The following is a 10,482-nucleotide window of genomic DNA, read 5'->3' on the forward strand; positions in this document are numbered from 1 at the left end:
CACACAGATCATACACCTCACGCACACCACATACACATCATACACCTCACACATACCAACCCTCCCCACTCCCACCTACACACACCATGCACCCCAACACCACACACCCCCACACCATATACCCACACACTCCCACACAATCACACACATACCTCACATACACCCACACACATCATACACACCACACACCTACCACACACACACACACCTCAGGCCAGCAAAGCACTTAGGAAGAAGGGGGAGCCTTGTCCTTGAAGATGCCATAGCCCTAAAGCTGATTTTGGAAGGATTCCTCACTCAGCCCCGGCGAAGCAATAGGGCGACGTGGGGCCCTGACCACCTGTAGGGGCCTGAGGATGATGGCGCTGCCCTGGCAGCTCGGGGCCCAGGTTCCTTCCACGAGGGGTATTAACCCTGGACGAGAGGGACCCGCAGGCTTATAAAGCCAGTGCCTTGAGCACACGCACACGTAACTGATGACAGGACGAATGACTAGCAAGGTCAGGCTGGGGGCTGTGGAGCCTGTCACCTCTGCGCTCAGGTGATGATGTTTATGAAGACATCCTCCCGCCCACAACACCCACTCCCTGCCCCCTCCTGCTCCTGAGACCTCGCCCATAGCCAAGACCCATGGACACCTGGGCCCTGAGCCCCCAAGCTCCTCCTCCACCTGCGTCCTTGCCTACAGCCTGCGCCGCAACCTGCTCGCACGACGGCTTCCTCGGGGAGGAGGAGTCAGGGATGAATGGAGACAATGGCCCGTTCCCTTCTAGCTCGTGGTCCCAAGTGTACAACATATGAAGGCAGAGGGAGCTGGGCCCTAACCCTGCAGCCTGACCAGCCCCTCCGCGAGGTCCTGACATGTGGACACTGGGGTCCCTGTTGGTCCTTGAGGCAATTATCCTGCCGTTAAGACCACCTGAGCTCCTTTCCTAGAAGGCGCCACCATGCTGGGTGCCCATGGTTCAGCGCAGAAGCTTGAGAATCTCCGTCAGGGAAACCATTTGCACACAAGGGGCCTGCCCGTGATGGGACAGCAGGTGCCCAGGAAGAGGCTGGGGGGTTTCCGGCTGGGGTCTTGGTCTGCTCAGCTGAGTGGGGTGGTGGGTGACCCCACGTGGTTGTGGTACGCTAATGCTGAACATTCCAGGGGGCAATGGTGTTGGGCCCCTGTGTTTGGGTGGGCTGGCCTGCAGGGCCGAGGGAGAGGCCGAGGCTGAGGGTGCGGCCATGCCGTCCCATTAGTCATCCTGAGAAGGGGCCGGTCCTGGGCCCTGGAGGGTCGGGCAGGCTGGGGGCCACAGGGACCTCAGAGGAGAGGTCTGAGCTCAGAAGACATCGGGGAGGAAGAGCATGGAAGCTCCTCTCGGGGATTCAGAACCTTCTGGAAGGTGGCTGTAAGCAGGGTTTGGGAAGAACTGTGAATGGGAAAGCAGCAGCCTGGAAACCACCGGCAAAGCCCTCGGGGACAGGATGGAGGTGGGGAGCTGGACCTGAGGGCTGGTGAGGCATCTCTGAAGACGGGCCTCACCCTGTCTGTGCACCACAGTCCTCGGGCCAGTGGTTCCAGCTCCTGTGGTGAGGGTGAGGGCGTGTGGGGCCGTCAGAGCCCCACGGGGGCCTCTCCGGGGCACGCAGCGCCTCGGCTGCCCACCATCCCCACCGCAGGGCCCTGGCACGGCCCCTTCTCACAGAGGCAGATGGAATCTGAAGGGGCTAGCGTTTCTCCACCCTTCTTCCCTCAGTGATCCATCCCCAGAAGTAATGACGCTGCCCACATTTGAGGACATCCTTTTTTTTTTTTTTTAAAGATTTTATTTATTTATTTGACAGAGAGAGATCTCAGGTAGGCAGACAGGCAGGCAGGCAGGCAGAGGGAGAGGGAGAAGCAGGCTCCCCGCCGAGCAGGGAGCCCCATGCGGGACTCCATCCCAGGACCCTGGGATCATGGCCTGAGCCGAAGGCAGACGCTTAACCGACTGAGCCCCCCAGACGCCCCTGAGGACATCCTTTTAATCACCACGAACTACTTATCCAGAGTCTGGCTTGAGGCTGGGACATTAGGAGACAGAGCTTGGGACCCTCCCCGGGAATAGCGACGGTTGCGCTCCTGCCCCCACCCCAGCTCCTGGGACCCCCACCCCGGTGGCTTCGACCTCTGGCCTTTCAGGTTAATGCCTGTACCGCAACCACCCCGAAATCCTGATAGCTCTTCCTGGGGAGAGGAGGGGGGACTGGGGGCCTGTGCTGCCGTCCGGGCCCCGGAAGCTCTCCCCGGGCCAGGCCGGGGCTCCCCGCCTGCCCCCGGGGCCGCGCGCCTACACGATGCCTTCTGGGCGCTTGCTCCTCCAGACCACCAGCGCCGTCACCAGCAGGGTCACCAGGATGGGCACCACGATGAAGGGACAGAGGATGCTTCGGGGCGGGTCCCGCACTGCCCTGCCGGACGCGGGGCAGTTTCTGAAGTAGTGCCGGTGGATGGCCACGAAGAACTGGTCCACGGCCGCGTTTGGCCAGAAGCAGTCCAGCTGGTCCGCCACTTGCCTGGTGCAGTCTGTGAGCTCTCCGTAGCTCCTGCAGATGGAAAAGCAGCTCATCAGCCCCCGAGGGGGCCGAGGGCCATGGAAGGACCCAGCCGAGGGCTCTTCATCCCATCCCCCACCGTGGCCAGCACCCCCGGAAGTCCAGGCCCAGTGGCAGTGGCCCTGGCTCTAGAAGAGGGAGACCCTAGATGGTGTCGTGGGGGCTCCCCAGATGTCCTGCATGCGCCCAGACCCTGGAAGGTGAGCTGGGGCTTAGGGCCGTCCCTCCTGCTTCTGGGGTTCCAGGGACTGGGGTGCCACATGCAAGGGCAGCCTAAAGGGCGGGGCGGGCCAGTCAAGCGCGCTCAGACAGCGGCCTGGGTCAACAAGCCATCGGTGCACAAATCCGCAGCCTCTCCAGCCTCACCCCACGCATGCCCCTTGGCCTGGAAGGCAGGGCTCCCCGTGGGGCCTTATCGCCCAGCCCCCATCTGCCCACTCTCACTGGTGTTTCCCACAGCGCTCGTCACTCCTCGTTGTATGGAGGGACATATTTGTTTTATTTATCGGGTATAAGTGCCATGAGGACGGGGTCTGTTTTGTTCACCTCTGTAGTCCCAGGGCCCAGAAGAGCTCTCGGCACATGGCAGATACCAGTCAATTGTTTTCTTCTTCCTTTTTTTTTTATTGTGGTAAAATTTAAATAGCACAATTTTTACTATTTTAGCCATTTGTAAGTGCACCGTTCGGTGGCAGTAAATGCACTCACGCTGTCGTGCAGCCGTCAGCACCGTCCGTTTCCAGAACTTTCTCACCTTCCCAAACAGAAACTCTGTCCCCACGAAACCCTGACTTCCCATTCCCCCTTCCCCACCCACCATTCGACTTTTTGTCTCTGAGTGTGACCGCTCGAGGGACGTCGGGTAAGTGGAATCATAGAGTATTTGTCTTTTTGTGACTGGCTTATTTCCCTGAGCATAGTGTCCTCAAGGTTCATCCACGTTGTAGCAGGTGTCAGAAGCTCCTTCCTTTTCAAGGCTGAATCATATTCTGAATCATTTTGTTTATCCATTGTCAATGGACACCTGGGTTGCTTCCACGTTTATGACTGTGAGGAACACAGCTGGTACGAACATGGGTGGGCAAACGTCTCTTGAAGACCCTGCTTTCAATTCTTTTGGCTGTACACCCAGAAGTGGTACACCCAGAACACCAGATATGGTGGTTCTACGTTTAATACTTTGAGTAAATTACTTTTTAATAAATGAAGATTCAACATTGGGGGAAATGAAGACGTAGTTTCCAGAGGGTGAGTCACTTCTGCTTCTGCTTATCAGGTAGGAAGCTGCAAAGAATGTTGCTCTTACCTGAATGATAGCCAAAAAAAAAAAGGCCAAAGAAACTAAAAAACAATATGTGTTCTGGAATCCATCAGAGAGCAGAGACTGCAAAGCAGTGAAGTAACTTCTTTCAAGGCCGGGCAATGCGGGGACTGTCCCACCTGGAGCAGAGCATGGGAACGAGCCACAGCTGCCACACCAGACATGAGGAGAGACCCACTTGTAACAAACTGCCAAAGGCCAACTGTGGGCTGGAAGGTCAGTTTGGAATTTCTGGGGCCCCAGACACACTGGCGGTTTTGTGACTCATCGCTTCTTCCCATGAGGCTCTTGCTCGTGAGAAAGATTAGGGGCAGGCAGGAGACCGGCTGCCACATGGGGCCAGGCACAAACACTCCACATTTCCTGAATATTTCTCACGTAAGAAGTGACAGCCTTTGACCCCTGGAGGAAGAGCAGCGGATTGTGGCGAGCAGACCCATAGCCCTTCCAACACTCCCAGGCCCTTCTCTTCTGGGAAGCAAAAGCCTGAAGCTGCTGAGGGAGGGATGGTACAGCCTGTCAGCCCCAGGGCACAAGAGAGATGCACTGTGGCTGATGGAAGGATGGGGAAAAGACTCTTTTCCCTTGGGAGAGCAGCAGGAACCCATCCTGGGCCTAGGATCCTGCATGATACCAAACAGAGGTCTCCTGCCACTGGGAGAGGGGCAGGAATCTCTCAGCCAAGACCCCACAGATACAGGGCAGGGTTTGGCCACCACGGGGAGGGGCTCGAAGGCATGGGCCTGTCTATTCTATGGGCACAGAATAATAAGAATAACACAATAACAAGTAGTAGCCGTCTGCCGCCCAGACAAGGTGGGGAGAGGCCCACTGTGTGGCCCAGGCATGCAGGACGGGACACTGCACTGAGGACACTTCACCAGCCCCAACTCTGAGCACAAGGCAATGGGAGCCTGTTGCTAGAGGTACGGAGGCCTGTGGTGCTCTGAAAGTAACCGTGCAACCACAAACCCCAAGCCCAGCCCAATTCCTGACAAGATTGACTCAGACCTCACCTGAGCAGCCTGGCAGAAGAGGCTCACCCATTTCCAGATAGAAACACTGGTTACCTCAGTCTCTGCTGTCCTATACACGAATATTCAGTATGCAATACAGAATCATGAACTTTTCATTCAAAAGCAACAGAAACTAAGCAACCCTTTGTCAAGAGAAACATCAATCAACAGAATCAGACTCTGAGATGACCCAGATGTTGTAACTATCACGCAGGGACCTCAAAAAGATGAATATGATAAAGGGGTCTAGTGGGGAAGGCAGACAATGGACACGGAGAATTTCCGCAGAGATGCAAGCTGTAAGAAAGCCAGAGAAAAATGCTAGAGAACAAACAAACACAGTATCAGAGAGAATTCCCTTGATGGGCTCATCAGCAGACCTGACATCTGAGGAATGAATTAGTGAACCTGAAGGTAGGTCAGTAGAAATTACCCAAACAGAAACACAAAGAGAAAAAACAGAGCACCCTTGTGGTGAATTAATAACACAGCCAATGATACCAACTCCAAATTATAATCTGAGTCCCAGAAGGAGGAGAAGAAACGGGGTGGAAAAAGTATGTAAAGGGATAAATGGCTGAAAATTTTCCAAAAATAGTGAGATATCAGATTGCAAATCCAAGAAGTCAGAGAACCCTAAACAGGGCAAAAACCAAAGCGACAGCAACAGCCGATAAACAGCCACACAGACCCATCAAGTTCAAACGAGCAGCTGAAAACCAAAGATAAAGAAAAAAATCCAAGAGAAAAAATCCTAGAGTCTGTCGAGAAGAAAAACACCTACAGAGGAGCGATGACAGGATGTCAGCAGAATTCTGACCAGAGGCTGTGCAGGCCAGGGGACAACGGGGTGACAAAGTGTTGGTAGTGGTGGTGGGAACACACCCCCATCTGCCCAGAATCCCACACCCAGCAAACATAGCTTTCACACACGAAGTTGAACTAAAAACTCTTTCAGAAGAAAAGAAGCTGAGAGAATTCATCGTCGGCAGATCTGGGCTATAAGAAATGCTCGAGTTTTTCAGTCAGAGGAACGTAACACACAAAGAGCTCCATAAACAGTAAAAAGGAGGATCTTTAAAGGATACTTTTCTGGTCTTTCTGATTTTTGATCTAGAAAGTGAGTAAATGGAGCAGAGACTACCGATCAACACTGAGGAGCTGCTCAAGGAGGCCTGGAAAGGCTGCGTGGAAAAGGCCGGGCTGTCCCCTGCACCCTAGCCCCCCTCTACCGCAGCTCCCGTCAGCCTCCAAACCACTCCGCCACTGTTTTCCCTGTCCTGGCTGCTCTCTGGGTCACTGCCATGAGTGCACAGGGACCGTGGGCCCCCCTCAGTCCCCATGCGAGGGCAGAGTACGGGAGGCCCCAGGAGGGAGAGAGCAGGCCGAGGCGACAGCAGCCGGAGTGCAGGGGGACCCGTGCCCACCGGGGTGTGCGGTCTTCCTAAGCGAGCAAGGACTCGCGTTTCAAGTAAAAACACCAGTGCAAAGAGTGGCAGGAATTCATGACAGACTGGGGCTCACTGAGAACAGATGAACTAGCACTTACCAAGTGCCTGGCCCGGGTAAAAGCTGAATGTGTCACGTACTGTTAAAACCCAAAGTCGATCAGCCACAGGCTTACGTGTTATAAGCACTGGTTTGAATGACTGTCTTCTGCCTCAGGCCCACCAGACCAAACCAGTCAGCAGGACCAGTGACAGACAGTCCATCCTAAACATTGTCCCCCATCCTCAGCGCCTGAGGAGTGGGGCTGGGATGTCCCTAGAAAGAGGTGTCGCCATCTCTAGGCTGGCCAGCCAGGACAGGGAAGAGCCCCCGACCCAGGAGATGAGACTCCACAGACCCCGCGCTGAGGCCACGTGGAGGGTGAGCCTCTGGTGGGCTATTCTGGGATCAGGCACTTTCTCCTTGAAATGTTATCCCTCCCGTCTGCAAAGCCACCCCCGTCTAAAAATATCTCTAACATGCAGTCGGCCGTCCATATCCTGTTTATTTATACAGAAGTGACAGCTGAAACTTTCAATAAATATTTTGAGCCCTGTCAGCAATGGTGCGATAAGAGAATTCCCCTCAGGGCACAGACATTCTTCTCTTCAGAAGAACATAGTACTGACTGAAGGGCCCAAAATAATAATCAAAAATATTTTTGCCTAACTTAACCCTCTATTTTCAGTTCTCACGTAACTGAACAATTATCTTTTTTTTTTTTTTGGCTGAGACATTCTATTCTGGGCCCATAAGCAAACTTTGCTTGGCATGTTCCTGAACACTACGGTGGGAGTTTCCAGTATGTTTGGGTCCCAAGTCAAGGGCGCCATGACTCATGGGTGTTTACTTGTTTGACAAGAAGGCCGATGCCCACGGATGCCCCAGGCAAGTGGTCTGCTCTGGGGACACCTGTGGTTGGTGTTGTCCCCCAACTAGCCCTGACCGACCCTGATGTGGGTTATCCCAGGCTGGGGCCTGACACCCCACAGACTTGGATTCAAATCCCAGCTCCACGGCTTATCGTGAGTGATCCTGGGGATCTCATGTCCCCTGTCGGAGTGAGCCCTGGCCTCCTTATATTCCAATTAGGAGACCACCTGGCAGGGTTATGGGGCGGACCAAGTTAAATGAAGTCAAGGGCCCACCACACAGCAGGTGCCCAGTAAGTGGATGTTACTTCATCGCTTCCTCCCAGACAACTGGCATGTGGCTCATGAAGTGTACGCTTCTTGTTCCATCAACTTGAGCAAAAGTTGACCAGGCAACAACATGTGTCTAAGCCTCCAAAATCTGAGGAGGAAGCACTTTTGGACTTAGGTTTAGTTCGTCTGCCTGCCTCCACCTGTCCGGGATCACACATCACGCGTGGCTTCCGACGGCTCTGCACACCCCCCGCGGGGAGGGGAGGTGGTGGCCGGGCAGCCCAAGGCTGGCCTGAGGAGCCTGTCAGAACGCCAGATGACACGGGGGGAGGCTTTCGGACAGCTGGAGAGGCGTGTGGGTGGGTGCGAGACGCAGAGCCAGATACCCGTGACGCTTTTGGTTAGACAGCTCTTCCGGAAATCCAAACAACTAATACGCATCTGAGAAGGAGTTTAACCTCACTATTAAGAAAAAAAGAAGCGAACATCCAGATTTAAAAATAAGAATGCTCAGCACCAGCGAAGCTGGAGTGAAATGAGGCAGGCCCTTGTGCCGTCACTGACAGGTAAGCTGATAAAATTTTTCTGAAAAGCACTTTGGCAGTATGCGTCAGTGACCTCACTCCTGGGGATACCCTTTGACCCAGTGAATCTGTTTCTGGGAATTATCCTAAAACAGTAACATAAAATGCAGACAAAAGTAATGTGAAGAGATGTTCACTGCAAATTTGTGATTTTAAAAAACAGCCGACAGCTGGACAGAGGTGAAAGAAACTGCTTCTAAAAGCCTCCCCTTTGCACCCTCTCCTGCGGGCTCCCAGCCCCACCAGAGGCCTCCAGCGGCCAGCTCCAGCCGCAGCCGTTCAGGAAGGGCGAGGCCACCAGGTGGCGCCCTTCCTGGGCACCTCCTCTCTCTGGCCTCCTCCCCCGCTGCAGTTGGGCCCAGGACCTCCCTCTGGGCTGCTGAGCCTCTCCCCTCCATCAGTAGCCTGACCTGTCCTTGCCCAGAGGCTCCCCTGTCCTTGCTCTCTCTCCCCCGTCCAGGGAGGGGCGTCCACAGGCTCCTTGCCTCCCGGGCCAGCTGTGACCATCCCCCCCCATCCCCCCCCCCACCCCGCCTTGTGAGGCTTGGTTCTGTCCACATCCAGCTGTCGACACACCTGACTTCCAGGTTATCCCTGCCTCAGCCCCGTCTCCCACCACCTGGGAAACCTTGTCCAGCCCGAGTTGTCATGGACTGCTCACTGCCTCCAGAGGTGTCCCCTCCCCTCCTGTGGCCCAGTCACTGTGCCCAGGAGTAGGCAGAAGTGATTTGTCTTGGTGGGTTATTATGACGCACATTGCTAATACCAGCTTCCACTTTTCTGCACTAAATTTGGCCCAGGGGTCTTGGCCTCTCTGTACCCCTTCTCCTTTACCCCACCCAGCTTAGTCAAGGGTGGCCATCAAACCCCTCCCTGCTTTCCTCTCCTCTGCACCCCTGCGCCTAGTCCACTATCCACCCCTGCCCTCCCCTGACCTGCAGCCTGCTGTCCGTATCTTAGCACCTTGCTTCATACCTTCAATGCTCCCTTGTGCTGAATTCAAAAGCCCCTCATGTGGCTCCCACCCTCAACCATGTCCTCTCCTTCTCACTGGCTACATGCTAGTTACGCTGGCTGATGTTTCTGCCTCAGGACCTTTGCACATGCTGCTCTTTCTAACTAGAAGGCTCTTAAACCCATCTTCACAAGGCCAACCTCTGCTCATCCCTCAAATGTCACTTCCTCAAAAAGGCCCTTTGGCCTCCTGGTAAAGTGGGGTTTCCCTCATAGATGTCTTACTTTGTACTTTAATTCACGTGATGTTTCGCTCGCTGTTGGTCTCAACAACTAGCCTGCAAACACCTGAGGGCAGGAACAGTGTGAGAAGAAAACAAAATCCCACTTATCCTGTTCACTGGGGTCACCTCAAAGGCAAAGGGGAACCAAAGCTGAAGGAAGAGAGAAGTTGGGGACAGGAGGGCCCACAGGAGGGGCGGTCTCCGCAGCAGGACACAGCCCCGGGCGACGGAAGTGCGCCAAAGGGGACATTCACACTGGGACAGTGTTTTGAGAGCTCCCCAGTGCACAGACAGCCTACAGATGTGGGAAGCATGAGACGGAGTCAACCATGCCTTCACGTTGGAGACTTTAACCCCCTTTCAGGGCTGAGCAGATTAAAACTAGCATAAAGTGAATAAACCGCATTCAGGGACTGCATATGACGTGTCTGGTCTACAGAGAATCAACAACTTTTCAAAGGCCATAGATTCTATTTAGGCAGCAAAGAAAAATGACATATTTCCACAGTGAAAATTGTACATCAGTAGTCTTTGACTACAATATTAAAAAGTAGAAATTAGTAAGAAAAGGATAAATTTTAAAAAATATCAAATCTCCAGAAATTAAAGAGCACTCATATACTCTTGAGGTCCAGCGAGAACTTGACAATTTGCTTACACGCTATTAAGAACACAATGGCAACACTACTTGTGAAAGTTAGGGGGATGGCGCCCAAAATGAATCCTGAGAAAAATCCGCTGTCGTAAACCATCTTATTATTAAACAAAAACATATGAAAATACATGATGTAAGTCTCCAAATCAAGACATTTTTAAAAGAGAACAACAAAATAAATCTTTCCAAAGGGCAAATCATTTAAATGCACTAATAATTGTTAAAAACTAATATTTAGTGATTTTTTAAATTAACATATAATGTATTATTTGTTTCAGGGGTACAGGTCTGTGATTCATCAGTCTTACACAATTCACAGTGCTCACCATAGCACATACCCTCCCCAATGTCCATCACCCAGCCACCCCATCCCTCCAACCCTCCTCCACTCCAGCAACCCTCAGTTTGTTTCCTGAGATTGTCTCTTATGGTTTGTCTCCCTCTCTGGTTTC

At 53.4% G+C, this 10,482-nt stretch overlaps 1 protein-coding gene across 1 annotated transcript in view; it reads right to left on the bottom strand.

Moving 5' to 3' along the window:
• Positions 1–1,918: 1,918 nt before the first annotated feature.
• Positions 1,919–10,482, bottom strand: part of RAMP1 (receptor activity modifying protein 1) — a 43,617-nt gene continuing 35,053 nt past the window's right edge. Inside the window, exon 3 of the mRNA XM_032392380.1 lies at positions 1,919–2,574. Within this exon, the coding sequence (XP_032248271.1) occupies positions 2,319–2,574 (256 nt within the window). The 3' untranslated portion in view covers positions 1,919–2,318. The remainder of the gene's footprint in view (positions 2,575–10,482) is intronic.

Source organism: Phoca vitulina, unplaced genomic scaffold, assembly GCF_004348235.1.
Source record: "Phoca vitulina isolate PV1807 unplaced genomic scaffold, GSC_HSeal_1.0 scaffold1, whole genome shotgun sequence".
Classification (NCBI taxonomy): Eukaryota; Metazoa; Chordata; class Mammalia; order Carnivora; family Phocidae; genus Phoca; species Phoca vitulina.